General features: G+C 44.2%; 1 protein-coding gene across 1 annotated transcript in view; it reads right to left on the bottom strand.

Moving 5' to 3' along the window:
- The window catches only part of armh3 (armadillo like helical domain containing 3), a 147,116-nt gene that overhangs the window by 41,085 nt on the left and 81,259 nt on the right, over positions 1 to 24,772 (bottom strand). Inside the window, exons 19-23 of the mRNA XM_041210178.1 lie at positions 23,505 to 23,565; positions 21,095 to 21,183; positions 9,509 to 9,591; positions 7,228 to 7,354; positions 6,303 to 6,378 (exon numbers count right to left, since the gene is read on the bottom strand). Coding sequence (XP_041066112.1) covers positions 6,303 to 6,378; positions 7,228 to 7,354; positions 9,509 to 9,591; positions 21,095 to 21,183; positions 23,505 to 23,565 — 436 coding nt within the window. The remainder of the gene's footprint in view (positions 1 to 6,302; positions 6,379 to 7,227; positions 7,355 to 9,508; positions 9,592 to 21,094; positions 21,184 to 23,504; positions 23,566 to 24,772) is intronic.

The following is a 24,772-nucleotide window of genomic DNA, read 5'->3' as shown; positions in this document are numbered from 1 at the left end:
GGGCTGCGACGGTGCCGGACCCGGGCTGGGGCTGCGACGGTGCCGGACCCAGGCTGGGGCTGCGACGGTGCCGGACCCGCGCTGGGGCTGCGACGGTGCCGGACCAGAGCTGGGGCTGCGACGGTGCCGGACCCGCGCTGGGGCTGCGACGGTGCCGGACCAGCAGCGGGGCTGCGACGGTGCCGGACCCGCGCTGGGGCTGCGACGGTGCCGGACCAGCAGCGGGGCTGCGACGGTGCCGGACCAGCAGCGGGGCTGCGACGGTGCCGGACCAGCAGCGGGGCTGCGACGGTGCCGGACCAGCAGCGGGGCTGCGACGGTGCCGGACCAGCAGCGGGGCTGCGACGGTGCCGGACCAGCAGCGGGGCTGCGACGGTGCCGGACCAGCAGCGGGGCTGCGACGGTGCCGGACCCGGGCTGGGGCTGCGACGGTGCCGGACCTGGGCTGGGGCTGCGACGGTGCTGGACCCGCGCTAGGGCTGTGACGGTGCCGGACCCGCGCTGGGGCTGCGACGGTGCCGGACCAGCAGCGGGGCTGCGACGGTGCCGGACCTGCGCTGGGGCTGCGAAGGTGCCGGACCAGCAGCGGGGCTGCAGCGGTGCCGGACCTGCGCTGGGGCTGCGGCGGCATCAGTCTGATCTGCTGTGCCTTGCCATTACACCATTGTTTCCTTGCAAAAGAACTCTCCTCACTGAAGATAGAATAAGTTGTGCAATTAAGGAAGTTGAGGAGATTAATCACAGTCTTGGCAGTTTAATAATCTATCTCAGTTATTGACTAACTGCCGGGGCCCTTAAGTGAAATGGATGCCTTTGTTTTCCCCCAAAAGGTTTAATGAAATAGCCAACACGTTTTCTTTGGTGAATTTTGTGCTAATTAAGGAGAAATCATTTTTCATCCAGGGCACTCAACATCTCCTCCCAGGACAGGTACAGCATAGGGTTAGATACAGAGTAAAGCTCCCTCTACACAGTGCCCATCAAACACTCCCAGGATAGGTACAGCACAAGGTTAGATACAGAGTAAAGCTCCCTCTACACTGTCCACATCAAACACTCCCAGGACAGGTACAGCATGGGTTTAGATACAGAGCAAAACTCCCAGTCTATAACAGACACCCCCAGCTAGTCACAGGCCATAATGTGCAAAGCTTCATAAATCAGTCTCAGTGACATTCTTAGTGACTGAGTGACCCTGTATCAGGGTCAAAATGAGGTGGAGATGACCAATCATTTGCAGTGCTGATGATGCAGGAGGCACAGAGCCACAATGATGGAGTCATGCTTTTTGAACATGTACAGATTCTGCGATAACAACTGTGTGTACAACAGCATGGAGATCAGACAAGTCACTGATTGAGTGAAACTGCACACATGAAGATTGATAGCAAGCAATTGTGAAGATGCAAGATCAAATAGTACTGCGTGAACGTAAAACAATCTATTTACTAAGGCTCATAACAGCGCAAAGGCTTTTCAGCAGAGTGGCAACCATAGCAGACCAATTTGTGAATTATTCCAATTGCAAATTGCAATTGCTGGCACTACAGCTGCCTCATTTATTACCTCAATGCATTACATGTAATGTGGGTGAACCTGTAACAGCTATAAATAGCATCTTCAAGAGAGCATCACTTTTTATAAGTCATAATTGGTAGCTTCGTTTTACGCGAGTAAAATCTATAACAAAGTTTTACTACGAAGAAAAACACATAAATCACATCAATGGAATGAAATGCCAGAGAATACAGATTAAAATTGATCAAACAAGGGCATTAATAAAAAGCAAATGCAGATATTAAGCTGGATGGAACATGGACTGCAAGAGCTTCCGGGTGTGGGTATTTAGAGTACTGGGATGTGAACGATGAGGGCTGATAGTTACACACTAAGAGTTTGGACAGTATATACGCAATTCCAAATTAGTTTTAAATGAATGTTGTTATTAAGTTACTAGCTACATTCAATAATTAAGAGCATTGCTGATGAAATTTAATTATGTTATTGGCCGAATCTAATCAAGTCTGGCTGAATTTCAAAGATCCATATACTGAATTAACTTTGGCCAATTAATAAGCTGATGCCTGAAATCAATTCCTTGATATCTTCATTTGTAACTTGAGTTGAGATTATGGACAGCACACCTTTTGTTCACAGTTGCAGAGCATCATTTACAGAATGGATCATCATAGGAGCCCAGGAAAACTGGGACAAACAACAAAAAAACAATTCCTAGAAGCATCACACTAGGTTCAGCCCCTGGCTGAATGGCTGTGCACAGGCCTGCAGACTGACCCTGCCACTTATACCCCATTCATCAGCCTAGAAATAACCTGGCCTCGTCCCTCAATGCAACGTCAGCTCAATAATATTTTAAACTTTTAGTTACTTGATAGTATAGAACTTGAGTACTGCTGAAAAGAGAGACATGCTGTTGAAACTTTTCATCTTGCACTTATCAGGACAGACACAAGAATGCCAAATTTCAAAGGGAACAACAATTTATGCTGCATGAGAAAAGGGGTGCTGATTGTTGGCAAGTCGACTCTGATTGGTTGAGGCATTGGCATGGAGATTCACCAGAGAACAATGCTTCTGTTTTATTCAAAAAAGGCTCAATGCCTGAACATATTCCTTTTACCTGCAGAGGACAGGTCCCTGCACTAATTTTAAACTTTGCTCCAATTTGCAGTTTTTGTTTATCTAGTTCATTCTCAGGATCAGGCAAGGACTGGTTGCCCTAAGATGGTAGTGGAGGCTGAGTGGTTCACTAGGCCACTTCAGAGGGCAGCTCAGAGTCAAGTCCCACTAGGTGGAAAAGTGGAATTGAAGCCCAAGGTCAGCCATGATTGTACTGAATAGTGGAGCAGGCTCAACAGGCCATATGGTCTGCTCCTTCTCCTACATCCCAGGGTACTAGAGGAAGCGGCCATGGAAATAGTGGATGCTTTCATTGTCAACTACCAACATTCTGTAGATTCTGGAATAATCCTAGCAGATTGGAGGGTGGCAAATGTAACCCCACTATTTAAAAAAGGAGGGAGGGAGAAAACTGCAAATTACAGACAGTTAGCCTAACATCAGTAGTAAAGCTAGAGTCCATTATAAAAGGTGTGATAACAGGACACTTAGAAAATATCAACAGGATTAGACAAAGTCAAAAATAAAAACAAAAAAACTGCGGATGCTGGAAATCCAAAACAAAAACAAAAACAGAATTACCTGGAAAAACTCAGCAGGTCTGGCAGCATCGGCGGAGAAGAAAAGAGTTGACGTTTCGAGTCCTCATGACCCTTCGACAGAACTGTCGAAGGGTCATGAGGACTCGAAACGTCAACTCTTTTCTTCTCCGCCGATGCTGCCAGACCTGCTGAGTTTTTCCAGGTAATTCTGTTTTTGTTTTTGTTTTAGACAAAGTCAACATGGATTTATGAAAGGGAAATCATGTTTGACAAACCTACTGGAGTCCTTTGAGGATGTAACTAGCAGGATAGATAAGGGAAAACCAGTGAATGTGGTGCATTTGGATTTTCAGAAAGCTTTTAATAAAGTCCCACTTAAGAGGTTCATGGGTAAAATTAAAGCACATAGGATTGGGGGTAACATATTGGCATGGATTGAGAATTGGTTAGCAGACAGGAACCAGAGAGTAGGAATAAATGGGTCTTTTTCGGAAAGGCAGGCAGTGACTAGTGGGGTACTGCAGGGATCGGTGTTTGGACCCCAGCTATTCACTATATGTATCAATGATTTGGATGAGGGAACTAAATGTACCATTTTCAAGTTTGCTGATGACAGGAAACTTGATGGGGATGAGAGTCTTTGGAACTCTCTTACTGAAAAGTTGGTGGAAGCAGAGTCTTAGCATATTCTTAAGGCAGAGCTAGGTAGATTCTTGCTAAGCAAGGGGGTGATAGGTTATCGGGGGTAGGTGGGATGCAGATTTGAGGTTACAATCAGATCAGCCATGACCTTATTGAATGGCGGAGCAGGCTCGAGCGGCCGAATGGCCTACTCCTGCTCTTTGCTCGTATGTGAATGGTGAGGAGGGTGTTAAGGGGCTTCAGGGTGATTTAGACAGGTTAACCAAGTGGGCAAATACATGGCAGATGCAGTGTAACGTGGATAAGTGTGAGCTTATCCACTTCGGTAGGAAAAATAATGTTATTTAAATGGTGATAGATTGGGGAATGTTGATGTACAGAGGGACCTGGGTGTTCTTGTACAGCAATCACTGAAAGCAAGCATGCAGGTGCAGCAAGCAGTTAGAAGTCAAATGGTATGTTGGCCTTCATTGCAAGGGGACTTGAGTACAAGAGCAAGAGTGTCTTGCTGCAGCTGTACAGGGCCTTGGTAAGACCATACCTTGAGTATTGAGTGCAGTTTTGGTCTCCTTACCTAAGAAAGGGTATACTTGTCATAAAGGGAGTGTAGCAAAGGTTCACCAGACTGATGCCTGGGATGGCAGGATTATCGTATGATGAGGGATTGGGCTGCCTAGGTCTATATTCACTGGAGTTTAGGAGAATGAGAGGGGATCTCATTGTAATGTATAAAATACTGACAGGGCTGGATAGACTGGATGCAGGGATGATGTTTCCTCTGGCTGGCGTGTCTAGGACAAGGGGTCATAGTCTCAGGATATGGGGTAGACCATTTAGGACTGAGATGAGGAAAAACCTCTTCATTCAGAGGATGATGAACCTGTGGAATTCTCTACCATAGAAGGCTCTGGAGGCCAAGTCACTGAATATATTTAAGAAGGAGTTAGAGAAAGATTTCTGGGCTCTAAAGGTGTCAAGGAGTATGGGGAGAAAGCAGGAGTATGGCGTTGAGATAGAGGATCAGCCATGATCATACTGAATGACGGAGCAGGCTCGAAGGGTTGAAGGATCTACTCCTGCTCCTATTTCTTGTGCTCTTGTACTCAAGGCATGCTGGGACAGAGTGATATGGGTTTTTGGAGAGAGGGATTTCAGAATCAGCAACCCTTAAACAGTTGCTGGCACCTTAAGAATGAAGGGCATTGGCGAAGGAGAAAGAGAAAACTAAGCAACTAAAGTGAGTTTAAATGTCCAAAAGTCAAGAGGAGGTTTAGCTGGGCAGCCCTAGGGCAAGTTGGATGTATGAGAACGGGTTAATTTTCTCAGATGTGTCTAATTTTAACAGACGCTGAGCTACTGAAAACCTGCCCAGGTTTAATTAGAGTAAAAAAAAGAAACCACAAAAGAAGCCTTCAAAAACTTTAAATTATCATAGTTTGATACATATTAGCTGGTTTTACTGGTTTATTCATATAATTGGCAATCAGCACCTGAAACATGCCAGTGACCTCTATCACCTAGAAGAACAAGGACAGCAGACACATGGGAACACCACCACCTGCAAGTTCCCCTCAAGCCACACATCATCCTGACTTGGAAATATATTTTTGTTCCTTCACTGTCGCTGGGTCAAAATCCTCCCTAACAGCATTGTGGATGTACGTACACCACATGGACTGCACTGCTCACCACCACCTTCTCAATTAGAGTTGGGCAATAAATGCTGGTTTTGCCAGCAACGCCTGCAGCCCATAAATGAAAAAATATAAAATGGGCACTTCCAATCACATCATCAGCCCCACTGGGTGTTAGTGAACACATGTCAACTGTCACTCTCTCATCTCAGAGTCAGAAGGTTGAGAGTTCAAGTCCCACTCTAGAGACTTGAGCACAAATGCAGGCTGCTGCTTCCAGTGTCAGTGCTGAGGGAGTGCTACACTGTCAGAGCTGCTGTCTTTCAAATGAGACCTTAAGCCAAAGCCCCAGCTGCTCTCTCAGATGGATGTACAAAACCCCACTGCACTGTTTGAAATGCATCTGGAAGTTCTCTCCTGGCCAATATTTATCATACTAACCAGCATTGCTAAAACAGAGCATGTCATTGTATTACTGCTGTTTGTGAGATCTTACTGTGTGCAAATTGGCTGGCACGTTTCCTACATTACAACAGTGACTGCACGTCAAGAAACACCTCATTGGCTGCAACACACTTCGGGACATCCTGAAGTTGTGAAAATACAAAATGCAAGTTGTTTTTATAACTCCCCTATATTTCTACAATACACTATGTTACTGCGATACATGTGTGTTTTATGTGCTTATAAATTGCATAAGTGACATAACATTTGTATCATAACATTCAAAAACCAAGTCGGATCAACCAAAGGAAGAACAGTGAAAGTGGAAGTGGTCCCTACCTTACATAGTGTCTACATTGGTTATGCCCGAGTTTAAGCTTGTCACTTGCATATTCCTTACCTGACATTGACCAGCGCATGTGTCACTTTGCTTGCTGGCTCCTTCCACTGACCGCTGTTCGTCGAAAGCCTTAAAACTGTAACAGAGCAAAATAAAGATCACAAGTGTTCACTTCAAACTCATCTGCAAACACATTTATATCAATCTATGTGAACAAGGAGTTGTGCCTGACACATGTCCAGCAACAATTGGTGTTTATGTAGCATCTTTGACAAAGTAAACAATGCAGGGAGCTTCACAGAGGCCCAAGGGGAAAATACTGGATGCTGAGTCCAAGAAAGAGAGATTTAGGAGAGTTGGCGAAATTTTGGGAAGGTTCTGAAAAAAGAGAAGGCAAGTGGAGGAAGCTGAAGGGCAATTCTAGGGATTGGGACCTACGTGACTGAAAGCATGACTGGCAATGGTGGGGTGAAACAAAAGAGACATATAAGAGGCTACAGCCCATGTATTCGAAGGCACTAAGGAGGGTTTAGTGTGCCCATATTTTTCCTCAGATTCTCCAAACTCAATTGCTGGGCACATAATCCAGGCTGACACTCCCAGTGCTGCATTGTCAGAGGCGCCGTCTTTCAGTCGAGACATTAAGCCGAGGCCCTATCTACTCTCTCAGATGGATGTAAAAGATCCCACAATACTTTCTGAAGAAGAGTAGAGGTGTTTTTCCCCAGTGTCCCTGGGTCAGTATTTATCCCTTAACCAACATCACAAAGGAAAAATTATTTAATCATTATCCCATTGCTGTTAGTGGGATCTTGCTGTGTGTAAATTGGCTGCCACGTTTCTGACAATACAACAGTGTCCACACTTCAAGAAGTATATCACTGACTGTGAAGCACTTTGAGATATACTAGGGATATGAAAGAAGCTACAGGATTGCAAGTCTTTCTTTCAACTCAGTTTCTCAGTAAAAATAAATTAAACTCACCCATTGAATATAGGTTATCGAAGACTTGGTGCATTCGAATGATCTCGTAGTAAAGCTCATCATAACTACTCGGCGTTGGGAGAAAAGTGTCACCATATGTAATAAACACATTGAACAAATTCACAACCTGCAACAAAAAGAAGTTGTCACTCAATTATTCCAGCACAGTTGTCAGACGATGGCAGATGATGGAGGACCTTGCCCTGCATCAGTTGGTGCGAGTCAATGAGATGTTCAGAGACCTTCACAATGCCTCAAAGGGAGCCGAGTTCTTGCGCCATCTCAGTATCACCTTAGTCCAACCATCTCCAAAATTTTAAGGTATTCATGTTGCCATTACTAACAGACAAATGGGAAACATTCCTCTAAGCACAGTTTATATATACACTAGGCTTGTTCTCCCTCGAGTTGGAGAATTAATGGTAATCTAATTAAGGAGTTTAAGATGATTAAAGGAATTGATTGGATCGATAGGGAGAAACCATTTCCTCTGGTTGGGGGGGAGGGGAAGAGTCCAGAACAAGGGGGCAGAACCTTAAAATTAGAGCCAGGCTATTTGGGGGGTGATGTCAAAAAGGGTAGTGGAAATCTGGAACTCTCTGCCCTGAAAAAAAATGTTGCGTGAATTGAAAATTTCAAAACTTAAATTGATAATACCATTCCCAAATAAAAAACTCAAGGGTTACAGTACCAAGGCAGATAATTGGAGTTAGGACGCAGATCTGCCATGATCTAACTGAATGACCGATCAGGCTGGAGGCTGAATGGCCTCCTTCTGTTCCTATGCTCTCTGCATGCTACGCTAACGGTTTAGTATCTGTGCTGAAATATCAGGCAGCAGAACTTCACACAAGTGTGTTAAGCTATTGCCTGCTGACATAATAGTAATTTTGTGGCTTAGATTAAAAAAAAAGCATGAAACAGGATACTAGGGAGGGATATTGTTGTATGCACAGGTTAATGTGGGCTCATGGGACAAATGGGTGGATTTTATGTGTAGGGATTGAGGCAGATTAACTGAGGGCGGAGGTGGGCAGTCTGAGAGTTTGAGGTCAATGAAAAATTAACAAGCTTGTCGGTCCTGGTGCCCTTTTCCTCTCCCGAAAAGATTCTACGTCAAATGTCCATGTGACTTCATCAGCCCCGTTGCTAGGTTTTTGTTGCTAGGTAACTGAAGAGCAATCCATCACTTGTTAAAAATCCTCCTTTTTGCTGCAATCTGCAAACTTGAACATTTCATTTAGTGTAGTGGTTCTTTTTTATCATTAATACATACCACAAGCTGCAGAATTTCTGCAGCCAAGTTCAGGGAGAGATCTGCAGGTTGTCCAATTAGAAATATCGCTCCTGTTAGCCAAACCTTCTGTTTTGTATTTTTAAGCCAATTCAGTATCCATTTGTATCGACTGCCTTGAGCCCACAAGCTTTCGTTGCAGCCAAGAACTGAAGAAAGCATCTGTGCTCTGATGGAAGTTTTCCACCAGTCAGTCAATCACACAGTGCTATTGAGGGGTCAGTCAAACAGTGACATGGCCACACTACTGAGGGGCCATTCAGTCATACAATGACAGGGCCGCACTATCAAAGGGCCAGTCAGTCAGTCACACAGTGATTGGGCCACACTATCGAGGGGCTAGTCAATCACACAATGACAGGGTCACACTATCGAGGGGCATTGGTGAGACACATCTAGAGTACAGTTTTGGTCTCCTTATTTAAGAAAGGATATAACTGCATTTCAAGCAGTTCAGAGATGTTCACTCGACTACGTCCTGGGATGAAGGTGTACCCTATGAGGAAAGGTTGGACAGGCTAGGCCTCTATCCATTGGCGTTTGGAAGAATGAGAGGTGATCTTACTGAAATATAGAAGATCCTGAGGGGACTTGACAGGCTGGATGCTGAAAGGATGCTTCCTTTTGTGGGAGAGACTAGAAGTAGGGAACACAGTTTAAAAATAAGGAATCTCCAATTTAAGAAGGAGATGTAGAGAAATTTTTTCTCTGAGGGTTGAGAGTCTTTGGGACTCTCGTTCCCAGAAAGTGGTGGAGGCAGGGTCAGGAGCAGACTGAATGGCCTACTCCTGCTCTTAATTCTTATGCTTGTAAGATGTTCGTATGTAATTCTAACTTAGTCCATCAGAAAAGGCCTGAACAACCTGGCAGTTGCTTAGAGAGTTTTACAGTAAGTCACCTCACTGTCCCGTCATCTTGGGATCATTGTGAGACTCCTGAGACAACAGGAAATGTTAATAAAATGTACTTCAAAAAATTATGGCTCACCATTAAGGCCAAAGCAAAGATGTTGTATTTTCCCAGAAGCACAGTCTCATTCGACATCAGGAACTTCAACAGATTGATTAGCGCTGGAATTACATGAAGCACACATAAGGAAAGTAATAAAACAAAAAGACACATCATTTATATTGCTAAATTTCTCTTCTACTCCTTTGATAAGAGTGCCTCATGTTAGGAAATGAATCACTGGGCTCAGATTCGCACCTACATATTCACTTCTGAGCACCAAGTCAGGAGGGTACTCTAACTGAACCTCTCCCCAGCACAACAGAAAGCTACGGTTTACCTGTTTCACTCCTGTTCCTTGGCCGAGCTCTGCTAACTTGACATCGACTCTACAGAGTTAAGATCCTCCAGTGAGCAGTTATACATTAGTCTTATAGATGAAGCCATTGAGATTTTCACCATTTCCTCCAGAATTGGCAACAAATTGCCTACTCAGGAATCTGTCCCATTTCTTTGATGCTAAGTCCATCCTAGTGGACAGTCAGTGTGACAAGTTAATCACTAAAAGCTTGTGCACTGGTAAGAATGTTAATCAAAAAAGCCAAATGGATCTTGGCAAAAGCTCAATGGTGTGGGAATGCAGAGAGGAGGGACTGCTGTTTCAGTTGTCCAGAGCTGCAGTCAGATGCCATCTGCAGTAAAAGTGCTCAGCTCTGGGCACTGCACCTAAGGAAGGATATACAGGTTTGGAGTGTGTGCAGCACAGGTTCACCAGGACGATGCATAGGTTTAAAGAGTTAAATTATGAAGATAAGTTGCACGAACTTGGTTTGTATCTCCTTAAGTTTAGAATTCCTCAGGGTAGTGTCCTAGGCCCAACCATTTCAGCTACTTCATCAATGATCTTCTTTCCATCATAGGTCAGAAGTGGGGATGTTCGCTGATGATTGCACAATGTTCAGCACCATTCGTAACTCCTCAGAGATGAAGCAGTCCATGTCCAAATGCAGCAAGCCCTGGACAATATCCAAGCTTGGACTCACAAGTGGCAAGTAACAAGTGCCAGGCAATGACCATCTCCAACAAGAGAGAATCTAGCTATCACTCTTTGACATTCAAAGGTGGTACCATCACTGAATCCCCCACTATCAACATCCTGGGGGTTACTACTGACCAGAAACTGAATTGGACTAGCCATATAAATACTGTAGCTACAAGAGCAGGTCAGAGGTAAGGAATCCTGCAGCGAGTAACTCACCCCCTGACTGCCCAAAGCCTGTCCACCATCTACAAGACACAAGTCAGAAGTGTTATGGAATACTCTCCACTTGCCTGGATAAGTGCAGCTCCAACAACAACCTCAGAATCACACAGAACAGAAGAGGCCCTTCGGCCCATCGAGTCTGCACCGACTTGTGAAAAACACCTGACCTACCTACCTAATCCCATTTACCAGCTCTTGGCCCATAGCCTTGAATGTTTTGATGTGCCAAGTGCTCATCCAGGTACTTTTTAAAGGATGTGAGGCAACCCGCCTCCACCACCCTCCCAGGCAGTGCAATCCAGACCATCACCATCCTCTGGGTAAAAAAGTTTTTCCTCACATCCCCCCTAAACCTCCTGTCCCTCACCTTGAACTTATGTCCCCTCGTGACTGACCCTTCAACTAAGGGGATCAGCTGCTCCCTATCCACCCTGTCTATGCTCCTCATAATCTGGTACACCTCGATCAGGTCGCCCCTCAGTCTTCTCTGCTCCAATGAAAACAATCCAAGTCTATCCAACCTCTCTTCATAACTTAAATGTTTCATCCCAGGCAACATCCTGGTGAATCTTCTTTGCATCCCCTCCAGTGCAATCACATCCTTCCTATAATGTGACGACCAGAACTGCACACAGTACTCCAGCTGTGGCCTCACCAAGCTTCTATACAACTCCAACATGACCTCCTTACTTTTGTAATCTATGCCTCGATTGCTAAAGGCAAGTGTCCCATATGCCTTTTCCACCACCCCACTAACATGCCCCTCCACCTTCAGAGATCTATGGACATACATGCCAAGGTCCCTTTGTTCCTCATAACTTCCTAGTGTCATGCCGTTCATTGAATACTTCCTTGTCAAATTACTCCTTCCAATGTGTATCACCTCACACTTTTCAGGGTTAAATTCCATCTGCCACTTATCTGCCCATTTGACCATCCCGTCTATATCTTTCTATAGCCTAAGACACTCAACCTCACTGTTAACCACCCGGCCAATCTTTGTGTCATCCGCAAGCTTACTAATCCTATGTCATCTATGTCGTTTATATAAATGACGATCCCTGTGGTACACCATTGGACACGGGCTTCCAGTCACTAAAGCACCAAACTACTCACCATCCTGGCTTGTAAATCGCTGTTCCTTCACTGTTGCTGGGTCAAAATCCTGGAACTCTCTCCCTAACAGCACTGTGGGTGTATCTACACCACATGGACTGCAGAAGTTCAAGAATACAGCTCACCACCATCTTCTCAAGGGCAATTAGGGAATGATAATAAATGCTGGCTTAGCCAGCAATGCCCACATCCCATCAATAAATAAAAAAGACATTTGAGGGGTGATCTATTTGAGGTGCTTAAATTGATAATGGAGTTTGATAGGGTACATAGACAGAAAATATTTCATCAGCTTGGGAAATGCAAGATGAGGGCTAGTTCATTCAAGGACTAAGTCATATTTAAAATAAAAATAGGAGAAATATAAACTAAACTAATCAAGCTCAAAGAAGATGAGAACCTCTTGTCCACAAAGAATGCAAGGTGCCTTTCAAAAGAATCTTGGGAAGAGATAGCAGATGTACTAACACATATATTTAACAGGAAAATGTTTAGTGTCAGGACTGCTGAATAGCTAACATTATACCCATGCCTAACAAGGTAGATAGAACGTGTCCAGGGAACTATGGAAAAACCATTGGACAGTAGGAAAAATAATGTAATTCCTACTGAAGGAGAAAATAGAAAAGCATCTAGAAACCAAAATTAGAATAATCAGCATGAATTGCAAAAGAGAAACTTTGAGTCAGCAATAGAGAGTAGGTAAAGATAATGCAGTAGATTTAGATTTACATTTCCAAACAGTCTTTTATAAGATGTTACATAACAGGCTAACAAATAATGTCAGAGAATGCAGTCAGGGGACAAGCGGCAGAATGGATTGTTAGTTGCCTTCAAGACAGAAAGCAGAGAATGGGAGTAAAGGGCAGTTATTCAGAGTGGGAGAAGATGGGAAGTGGGATCTTACAGGGGTCAGTGCTGGGACCATTGTTGTTCACAAAATTTATATTAACAATTTATACTCTGGCATCAAAAACACAATTTCTAAATTTGCAGATGACACCAAATTAGGGGTGTGATCAACACTGAGGAGGATTGCAACAAATAAGATAATAATAAATTTGAAAAATGGTTTTATAATTGGCAAATGAATTTCAAGATAAATAAGAATAAGGGGGTCACATATTACATGGTAAATAAGGATTCAAATGGGGTAGAAGGACAAAGGGATCTGGACAAAAAGTTGCAATGCAATAAGTCACATCAAAAGCAAGTCAAGCACTGGGGTTTATTTCTAGAAAGATAGAATTGAAAAGTAGAGAGGCTATTGTAAACTTGTGTCAAGCTTTGTTTAGATAAAACTTGAGAATGCTGTGTACAGTTCTGGTTGTTACATTAATAAAAGGATGCAGAGGTGCTGGAGAGGGTGCAAAAAAGATTCACAAGGATAATACCAGAATCTATGAGGAAAGGATGAACAGGCTGAGTTTCTTCCTTAGAAAACAGAAGGCTGACTGGTGACTTAATACAGATCTATAAAAACCTTTCATAATTTTAAAGAGCAGGTAACGGAGAGTGTTTCCACTTCTGGGGTTGAGCAAAATTAGTAGCCATCAATATAAAACAGTCACCAAGAAATTAACTAGAGAATTCAAAAGAAACTTCTCTATCCAGAGTGTGGTGAGAATGTGGAACTCACCACTAAAGGAGTGGTTGAGATGAATACCTAGCACAAAGGAAGATGATTGTAGTTGTTGGAGGTCAATCACCTCAGTCCCAGGACATCACTGCAGCAGTTCCTCAGGCTAGTATCCTCAGCCCAGCCATCTCCAGGTGCTTCATCAATGATTTTCTTTTCATCACATAGTCAGAAGTGGGGATGTTCGTTGATGATTGAACAATGTTCAGCACCACTGGTGACTCTTCAGGTACTGAAGCAGTCCATGCCCATATGCAGCAAGACCTAGGCAACATTTAGGTTTGGGCTGATAAGTGGCAACTATCATTCACACCACACAAGTGTCAGGCAATGACCATTTTCAACAAGACAGAATCCAACCATCACCACTTGATATTCAATGGCATTACCATCACTGAATCCCCCATCCTGGGGGGGTTACCATTGACTAGAAACTGAACTGGACTAGCCATATAAATATTATGGCTACAAGGATGGATCAGAGGCTGGGAATCTTGCAATGAGTAACTCACCTCTTGCATCCCCAAAGCCTGTCCACCATCTACAAGGCACAAGTCAGGAGTGTGATGGAATACCCTCCAATTGCCTGGATGAGTGCAGCTCCAACAACACTCAAGAAGCACGACACCATCCAGGACAAAGCAGCCCACTTGATTGACACCCCATCCACCACCTTTAACATTCACTTGCTCCACCAACGCATGGTGGCAGCAATGTGTACCATCTACAAGATGCACTGCAACAACTCACTAAGGCTCCTTCAACAGCACCTTCCAAACCCGCAACCTCTACCATCTAGAAGGACAAGAGCAGCAGATTCATGGGAACACCACCACCTACAAGTTCCCCTCCAAGCCACACACCATCCTAACTTGGAACTATATTGCCGTTCCTTCACTGTTGCCGGGTCAAAATCCTAGAATTCCCCCCCTAACAGGGCTGTAGGTGTACCTACACCACATGGATTGCAGAGATTCAAGAAAGCGGCTTACCACCATCTTCTCAAGGGCAATTAGGGATGGGTATTAAAAATGCTGGCCCAGCCAGTGACACCCACATCCCATGAAAAAATAAAAACGGATATAAAGAGAAACTAAACATGCACACGAGAGAAAATGAAATAGATAGGTATGCTGATAGAGTTGGACAAGGAAGGATGTAAGCATAAACACTGGCATGGACTGGCTGGGCCAAATGGCCTGTTTCTGTGCTGCAATGTAATTCCATGTGGAGCTCAGCCATTCAGGCTACCATGTGCATCTGGAAACACTTCTTCACAGTGGAAATCTGGAATGCTTGCGACACGTTGGGGTTCAAGTAATTAGGAAAGCTAATAGAATGTTATCATTTATTGCGAGGGGAATTGAATACAAAATTAGGGAAGTTATGCTTCAGTTGTACAGGGTACTGGTGAGGCCACCTCTGGAATACTACATATAGCTTTGGTCTCCTTATTTAAGGGTGTAAATGCATTAGAAACAGTTCAAAGAAGATTTACAAGACTAGAACCGGGAATGGGTGGGTTGCCTTCTAAGGGAAGGTTGGACAGGCTAGGCTTGTACTACTGGAGTTTAGAAGAGTAAGAGGCGACTTGATTGAAACCTTTAAGATCCTGAGGATGTGGAGAGGATGTTTCCTATTGCGGAACAATCTAGAATTAGGGGTCACTGTTTAAAAATAAGGGGCTGTTCATTTAAGACAGAGATGAGGAGAAGTTTTTCCTCTGAGGGTTGCGAGTCTTTGAAACTCTCTTCCTCAAAAGGCAGTGGAAGCAGAGTCTCTGAATATTCTTAAGGCGGGGCTAGGGAGATTCTTGATAAGCAAGGGGGTGAAAGGATATCAGGAATAGGCAGGTACAGATCCACAATGATGTAATAGATGGTGGAACAAGCTCAAGGGGCTATGTCTCTATTCCCAGGTCTGGAGTAAAACAGTTTATATGCTGAGTAAAGCTCCCTCAGCACAGCTTCCACACACTTTGATCCCCGCCCAGAATGTTCCCCATACCGCAACTAATGTCGCACATGTATTTCTGCTTAAAGTGGTGATGGTGGATGAACTACCAGAAGCAGTGTCATTCAGGATGGGGCATTAAACTCCAGATCGAAATATCTTCAACCCAAATCGTTAACTGTTTCTCTCTCCGCAGAGGCCACTTGACCTGCAGAGAATTTCCAGCATTTTCAAGTTTTAATTCAGACGTTCAGCACCTGCAGTATGTTCGAAACTTCTTTGAAGAAATGATTTGAAAATTAACCTCAGGTGGTCAGATATTTATTTTGCTGATTCCAAATAATTTCCAACAAGAGCGATCAAAAAAAGACAATGGCAGATGGCGATAACAGATGTTATGTAGCTGTAGTGACTGAGCTTTGCTGCGTGTGCTATGTTGATGATCTGATTTGGCTGTGAGGCAACCTGCTTGGGAGCCAGATAGCAGAAAGAAACTGCAGGATGGAAGTCATACAAAGAAAGGAGTTTAGGAGGAGAGTTTAGTCAAACTGCAGGTGGAGAAAGAAAAAGTGAGAAAAGATAGAGCAAGCAAATATAAGTTAAAAGTGAATGAGAAAGAAGAATTATAAAAGGAAAGAGAAAGAGAAGAAAAAAATAAAGATTATTGAAAAAAGTCAGGTTAATTAAAAATACAATTGAAGTGATAGATTTGAGGAGGATGCAGCTTAGCATGACTGAGTGCACGGCACTGTCATTGATGATGGAAGGAAGAAATAATGAACTTGCATTTATGTAGCACCTTTCATGACCTCAGGATGTACCAAAGTATTTTATAACCAATGAAGAACTTTCTGAAATGCAATCACTGTTGTCATATAGGAAACGTGGCCGTCAATTTGCAAACAGCAAGCTCCCAGAAACAGCAGCGCTCCTTCAAAAGTGCCATCAGTGTGGCGCTCCCTCAGTACCGACCATCTGGCAGTACAGCGCTCCCTCACTACTGACGGTCTGGTACTGCAGTGCTCCCTAACTACTGCCCCTCCAGCAGTGCAGCGTTCCTTCAGTACTGCCGTGCCTCAGTACTGCCCCTCTGGCAGTGCAGCGCTCCCTCAGTCTGCCCCTCTGGCACTGCAGTGGTCCCACAGTACTGCTCCTCCTGCCATGCAGCACTCCTTCAGTACTGCTCGTTCAACAGTGCAACACTCCCTCAGTACTGACCCTCCGAAAGTGCAACATTCCCTCAGTCCGGACCCTCAGGCAGTACAGTCTATCAATCTCAATTTCAAAATTTTCAATTGACCTCCAGCCTCAACATTTTTTTTAGGGATGGGGAGGAATATTCCAGGTTTCCACTAACCTTTGTGAGACCCTCAGGCAGTGCTGCGCTGACTCAGTACTGACCCTCTGCAGTGCAATGCTCCCTCAGTACTGCTCCTCCAATAATGTCCAATTTTCTACTGACCCTCCAACAGTGCAACACTCCCTCAGTACTGACCCTCAGGCAGTGCTGCACTGACTCAGTATTGACTCTCCGAGAGTGCAGTACTCCCACAGTATTTAATTTCCTGAATCTCAAAAATCATTAACCCTTTCTGTTTTCCATGTTGAAAAGAATATTTAAGGTGATTAAAGGATTAGATAAGGTAGATAGAGAGAAATCATGGGGACAGCCAGCGTGAAACGCGCGCCGATAATCTCAGCGCTGCTGGGGTGGGGGCGGGAGAAGCACGGGTGCTGAAGCATGCACGTGTGTGGGTGCGCTCAGGGAAAGCTCCCTGAAGGCACACAGTTGCCTCAGGGTGCTGAAGGATACAAAGATAAGCTTTTAACATATTATATGAACATGTCCCCACATGTGACTCAGTTAAATGAAGAGGGACATGTGAGAAAGGATGTTGTAAAATTTTTATTTGAGCTTTCGTTAAAATCGCAAAGGCTGCCTGGCCTATCCACCTGTCAACTGAACAGGTGAGTGGGCAGCGAAAAATGCTACTTAATTAATTACTTAAGATCCTTAATAGTCCTCTAATTGTCAGCGGGCACGCTGACACCTCTCGCGCACGCCTGACTGAAATGTCGCATGAGTGCGCAATGACGTCAGAACGATCGCCCTATATCATCGCGGACTATTTCATTCCTGTTCAGGTCAGGCACGCGACGGCCTGTGGGATGAAAAATTCTGCCCTATATTTTCCGGTGTGGAAGTAGCTTTAAAATTAGAACTAGACTGCTTGGGGATGGGGAGGGGGTATCTGAAAGCTTCACACAAAGGTTAGTGGAAACCTGGAATATTCCTCCCCACCCCTAAAAATAGTGTTGAGGCTGGAGGTCAATTGAAAATTTTGAAATCGAGATTGATAGGCTTTTGTTGGCTAAGATTATTAAGGAGTATGGAACAAAGGCACGTAGATGAAACGGATACAGGTCAGCCATGGCCTAATTGAATGTCAGAACAGCTCTGAGGGGCTGAATGGCCTCCTCCTCCTATGCCTGTGTTTGCACAATGGTGCCCCTGTGGCCTCCTTTTGATGATTTGTGTTGAACTTGACCAGTTTCTCAACTGGTCAAAGGCTCTTGTGCAGCAGGTACTGTATTTCAAACTACTGGCTGTGTCAGGCTGACAGTTTACTATGGAGTGGGTGTATAAACTGGGCCAATGGAGAGTCAAACTGCAAAAAGTTTCTTTTTAAAAAAAAAATCTTTTATAATTTCAGGGAAACCAATGTGAATTCTTATTTAGTTATGTTTCAGTTTTTCAGATGCAATTAATTCCAGAACAGCCCAAGAAGTTTTAGAAGACCTGAAATGATTTGTTGCCTCATCAGATATGCAGCTGTAATTTTGTAATAAAAAGTTGTGGCCCTGCATCGGTAGTTAAACTGTTTTATATAAGCTGTGAGTTCTCTATGCTCATGAAGGAGACAGAATCATATAATCTTACAGTGCAGAGGCCCACTGTTCGTCTATTGTACCTGTGCCAGCTCAATCAAAGAGCTGTCCCACTGGTCCCACTCTGCTCTTTCCTATAGCCCTGCAAACATTTTCTTTTCAAATATTTATCCAATTCCATTTTGAAAGTTATGATTGAAACTGCTTCCACCACCCTTTCAGATGGCACATTCCAGACTCTAACGACTCAATGAATAAAAGCTCACATCTCTCCTGGTTCTTCTGCCTTTTATCTTAGTCCTCTGGTTGCCATCTGCCATTGAAAACACTTTCTCTTGATTTGTTCTATCTAAAGCCCTAATTTTGAACACCTCTGTTAAATTTCTTCTTAACCTTCTTTCTGATGTGTGACAGTAGGAGGGAATGCCTAGCCAGCTTGAGGTTTTGGCATCCCAAACAGGTATGATTCAGAAGCATGGACAATCCTGCCATACGCATAAAATGAAAATGCACTCCTGTTCACCTGCGACGTAAAATTTTTGTTGCCAGAATGCTGTCATCGAGCCAGCTCAATGCCAGCAGCAGTGTCTGTAAATTAGTTTCAGTACTCAAGGGCTCATCTGAACTGCCTCATATACACAGCAGTGTTCCCCACACCTCTGATGACTCATGTGGTCTCACGGCTGGGGACACAAATCGCAGAGCTATTTTACCATGTAATTCAGCTGGGTTCAAAATATAATCATGATCGAACCGCAGAGCGTCTACAGGTGCAACAGTTGGATCAAGTGTGGAATTATACCGCCGCTAGCAAATGTAGTAGTTGAGGCGAATAGCACAGGCACATTTAAGGGGGAAGCAAAGGAGAAAGAAGTAAAAGGATATGCTGACAGGGTAAAATGAAGTAGGGCAGGAGGAGACTCCTTTGAATATAAACAATGGCATGGACAGTTGGGCCGAATGACCTGCTTCTGTGCTGTAGACTCAATGTAATGGATAAAGTTCATCCGTATGATTGATTGGGAATGGGACGTGTGAACCTTTACCTTCCCAATTCTGCCCCACCCCTTGGCCACCCCCAGATTGTTCATGTGTGAGCACATGATTGACAAGCAACTCTCTGCTTGGAGGACTTCCCGATATGTACAGACTGTCCACTGCAGTCTGGCAAACACCAAGGGTGATAGAGGAGGCCGGTGCTCCTACAATTTAAATTCGCAAAGAAAGGTACTTTTCAAATTCAGGTTTTTTCTCAGCTGTAAAGGTCACGGAGGAACTCAGGGCTATAAATAAGGAACAGCTAGCATACTGATTGAGAGGCTAATTAGTTTAAAACAGTTTAATTTCTGGTGTTAAAATGATCCTACAGTAATCTGAGTTGGTGTGGAGATGCAGCCACAAAAATTGTCCTCATTCTCCCTGGAGTAAAATATGCCAGACCCTCTGATTGCCATTCTGTGGAAAGTCACCAAGAAGGTAGGACTAGGCTCAGCTATCACAGCCCAATAATTGAATGACATTGAACAGATTTTATAGGCTCACTCACAAAGACCTTGCATTTTACAATGCCTTTCACAGTATCAGGATATCCCAAAGTGCTTTACAGCTTTACTCTTAAAGAGTAGTCACGGCTGTAATGTAGGAGAGGTAGCAATCAATCTACTTACAGCAAGATCCCACAAACAGCAATGAAATAAACAACCAGATCATCTGCTTTATATGTTGCTCGAGGCATAAGTGAAGAAATCCACTATTCTGGCTTGAAATAGTGCCATAGGGTTTTTACGTCCACCTGAAAAGGCTGATAGGGCCTTTCAAGATCTCATCTGACAGAATGGGCCTCTAACAGTGCAGCACTCGCTCAGTACTTCACTGGGAGTTTCAGCCTAGATTTCACTCTCAAACTTCTAGAGTGAAACCTGAACCCATGACATCTCAATTTAGAGGCAAGAGTGCTGCCCACTGAGGCAATGTCATCTGTAGCAGAAGAGTGTTATCTGTGGCACTGTGGCAGGAGGGAAAGGGGAGGTTGGGGGGGGGTGGGTGGGGGGCAGAATTACTGGGGTGGAGCTTGGACTACATGAAAAAATCTGTGATCTACGAACACTACAACCTCTCAGCAAAATATACAGCATCCACAATTTCCAAATTTCTCACGTCACTTCTCAATAAGAACCTGCATAACCTGACACCCAAGCCACAGACCTGGATCCTTCCTGACTGTTGCTTTCTCAGTACGCCCACCCTCCCACCTTGACTCGTATATTCCTGCTGACTCTTTTTTTTTCAGATCTCCTGGTTTCTCATCTCCACCCGCTCTCCTATCTCACCTGACTTTCCATCACTGAAGGATTTGATGAAGCTCTTGATCTGCTGCCCAGCATTGCAACCCCACTTTCATCCATCCCACCCGCACCATCAACTCGATCCCCATCCAAACCGCTCTCATCTATTCCATCCTCACCTTCATCCATCCCACCATTCTCTCAGCTTTACCCCCTACATCCTACACCAACCCCCCATCCATCTCACCCCACCCCTGGCCCTCAACCAAATCTCTCTCTCCCTCACCCACCCCACCCTCACTTCATGGGTGAACAAGTGGACTGGCAGAACTCCAGAAAATATTATTTAATTATTAAAATGTGGAATTCTTCCATGTGAATAGTCAACCGTTTTTTGGTCACGCAATACTTCCTAGTGCGTTTCCTCTATTTAACCCTGCCTGATCCCAGCCCCTGACCAGGTATAACAGGGCACTTACCTGACCAGAGTTCACGCCAAGTGTAATGTAATCGTACTCGACACTTCTTCTGATAACAGATGAGCTTGTGAACTATCTGAACGCACCGTCTGCAAACAGACAATGGAGTAAGTATTACACTAACAACAAAAAGAACTTGTGTTTATAGAGGTTTTAAGCTTAATCAGAGATAATGGACGGTGAAGCAAAGAAAGAGCAATTTGGAAAGAGGTGTGTTAAGAAGGGCAGTGAAGGATAAAAGACTGGCCAAGAAGTTCAAGGAGCAAATTTCTGTGGGGTCTAGATGGTTGAAGGCACAGCTGCCAATGGTGGAGTGAATGGAATGGGGGATGTAAAAAAGCCAGAGTTGGAGGACTTGAGAGCTCCGAAGACAATGTTGGGTAATGTTTAGATTAGGAAGAGATAGGGAAGGACAAAGCAATGAAGGGGTTTCAACACCAGGGTGAGAATTTAAAATTTGAGGCTTTGGGAAATGGGGAGTCAATGTAGGTCAGTGAACACAGAGGTGATGGGTGAACAGGGCTTGGTCAGGTTAGGGTACAGGGTTTTGGACAAGCTATTGTTTAGAGAGAGTGAAGGATGGTAGGGGTCTTAGCAAGAGATTTGGAATACTTGAGTTTGGAGGTGACAAAGATACAGATGAGGGGTTCAGTTGGAGGTGAACTGAGATTGGAAAGAGTTGGCGATGTTACAGAGGTGGAAATAGATGGTCTTTGTAATGGAGGGGATATGGGGTTGAAAGCTCATCTTAGGGTTGAACAAACACAAGGATGTGAACAGTCAGGATCAGTCTCAGACAGTGGCCAGTAGCTGGAATTGGTGTCTAGGGAACAGAGTCTGTGATGGGAGTGATGTGGACAATAGCTTTCATCTTCCCAATATTTTAACCTGAGGAGCTTGCAACTCATCTAGAATTACATGTTAGACAAGCAGACGGAAAAGTGAGGGGTCAAGAAAGATGGCTAAAAGGAAGAGCTGGGATTTTAAATACAAACAGCAGAAAATGCTGGATATACTCAGCAGGTCTGGTAGCATCAGAAAGGTCATCAACCCAAAACATTAATTCTATTTCCCTCTCCAAAAGGCTGCCTGGCCTGTTGACTATTTCCAGCATTTCTGCTTGTTTCAGATTTCCAGCATCTGCAGTATTTTGCTTTTGTGCTGTCCGCGTAAATGCAGAAGCTGCCCCACTTCTGTGGTAATTTCACCAAGAGGCAGGAAATAAATGAGATTGTGGCAGGGGGCAAAGAAGGCACTTGGAAGGTAACAGTGCAGGGGGCAGGAAAAGGGGCCACTGAAGATACTCTGTCCTATGATTCTATAGGCAATTGTGGAGCTGCATAAGAGCAGGACAATGGAGAAGTGCCAGAAGAGGGCTGTGTGGTTGACTGCAGAGAGGTCACAGTATGAGATGGAGTAATGCATCATAGCCCCAGTAAGAGGAATTTTTTTGTTGCTGCTTTGATTAGCTGCTATGCAGAGCAGGGAATTTGATTTGAGGGATTCATGGGGAGCTACAGGAAAGATGAATGCAGATTTGGAGGCACCAGCGCATTCAAGGACTTTGGAAAATAAAAAAGATTGGGGGTGGGGTAATAGTTCGCAAAGGCAGAGGGCTTGAGGCTAGGTTTTCTGAGGTGGAAAGATGATTACAGTGATTTTGAAAGAGAAGGGTACAATATCTGGGAAAAGGGAACCATTTACCATGTCAGACAGCATGGGAGCTAAAAAGGGAAGTTGGGTGGTCAACAGTTTAGTGGGAATGGGTGAAGGAACAGAAGGTGGCTCTCGTAGACAAGATGAGCTCTGACATAATATGAAGGGAAATAGGAGGTAAGGCAGATTAAGGTGCAGGTTCAACACTGGGGCGGTGAGAAGATCAATTCTGGCAGCTAACTTGTCTATATGTAATGAACAAAAAGGTCCCAGACCAGATGAACAGCTGCAGAACGACTGTGGTGACAATGAGTGTATTGGTATTAAGGAGTCATGTTGTGCTCAATAACGCTCACATGCATTTGAGCTATCCAGACTTTAATTAATCCACTCCAAGGGATCCAACAAATGTTATAAATCTAATGTCAACATTGGTGCTCTCACAGCCATCCTTACTGATTTTCAAATGCTCCATCCAGTATTGCACCGAGGATATACACAGAACAAGTTACCTGATCATACACAGCTTAACAGTAGAAGGAGCTATATTCTGCATCTTGCTCATTGTCCAAAGACTTCCATGGGCTTTAGATGATGCTCCCACCAACAGCCTCCCAATGTTCACCATTAGTCTGGCAGAAAGCTTAGGTAAAGTAGGGGGAATGACCCCTGTAAGCAGGAGGGGTGAATGTTTGGGGGCAGGGTAGGGGAGGGGGGGTGGGGGAAGGCGCAATAAAAAAAATGTTGAACTTACATGTAAAGGTCCATAGGGAACTCCTTCATCATGTGCGTGACCATAAATTCAACCATTAGATCTGGAAAACAGTGAGTTAAGCTTTGGAATGTATTGCGGCTGACACTTACATATTCATAGAATCATAGAAAATTACAATTCAGGAGGCCGGTCAGCCCGAGTCTATGCCGATTCTTTCAAAGGGTGGTCCAGTTGGTCCCAGTCCCCTCTCTTTCCCCATGGCCCTGCAATATTTTTTTCTTCAAGGATTTATCCATCTCCATTTTAAAAGCTACTATTTTTAGTCCACCACCCTATCAGACATTGCTTTCCAAATCCTAACCACTCACTGTGTAAAAAAGTATTTCCTTATGTTACCTCTGATTCTTTTGCTAATCACATTAAGTCTATACCCTTTGGTTTTGACTCTTCAGCCACTAGGAACAGTTCCTCTTTATCTACCCTACCTAAATAATAAACAAATAGCTTACCTAGCTCATTTTGCTGTAATCTGATATGGTGCTACAGGAACAAAATGCGTTTTTTCTTTATTTTCCATTATAGTAGTAACAAGAGACTACTGACAATGCAGTTGGTTTGTCACCACTGCTGTAAGGTCAAGAACTTTCAGACTTGATTTTGGGCACCACCCAAACATGACTTCTTGGTTCTACCACCAATCCTTCCATCTTTTCAATAGGGTAAAATGGGTGCCATGATTCTTGGTCATCACCTCTCGTTTTATCAACAATATTGAGATAATGCTGTGATACAGCAACTTGCAAGGTCTTAAATACCCACTCCCATCATCTTAACCATTAATATGCAAGACAACCAGCCACACAAGGAACCTGGAAAAGCATTACCTATTTTTATTTCACGTCTGGGATACTAAATCCAGAAAATCCAACGAACAAAGGTACCAGAAAGGAAAAAAAAAGCAACCTGGTTAGCAAGAGCTGAGGTGTCGGAGAGCTGACATCGATCCCCAACCTGTCTGTGCTGAGATAGATGATCCCAGAAAGGGATGGTAATATCATAGAATGGTTACAGTACAGGAGGCCATTCAGCCCTTCAACTAGTCTCATTCCCCAGCCTTTTCAACATAGCCATGCAAAACTTTCTGTTCAGATCCTCCTCCAATTCCCTTTTCAAATCCATGATTGAATCTGCCTTCATCACACTCTCAGACAGTACATCCAGATCCTAACCACTCGCTGTACAAAGAGTTTTTCTTCATCATGCCGCTCCTTCTTTTGCCAATCACCTAAAATTGACGTGCTCTGGCT

The sequence above is a fragment of the Carcharodon carcharias genome, chromosome 17 (genome assembly GCF_017639515.1).
Source record: "Carcharodon carcharias isolate sCarCar2 chromosome 17, sCarCar2.pri, whole genome shotgun sequence".
Classification (NCBI taxonomy): Eukaryota; Metazoa; Chordata; class Chondrichthyes; order Lamniformes; family Lamnidae; genus Carcharodon; species Carcharodon carcharias.
Note: the sequence above shows the minus strand (reverse complement) of the source record. Positions and strands in the feature narration are given on the sequence as shown.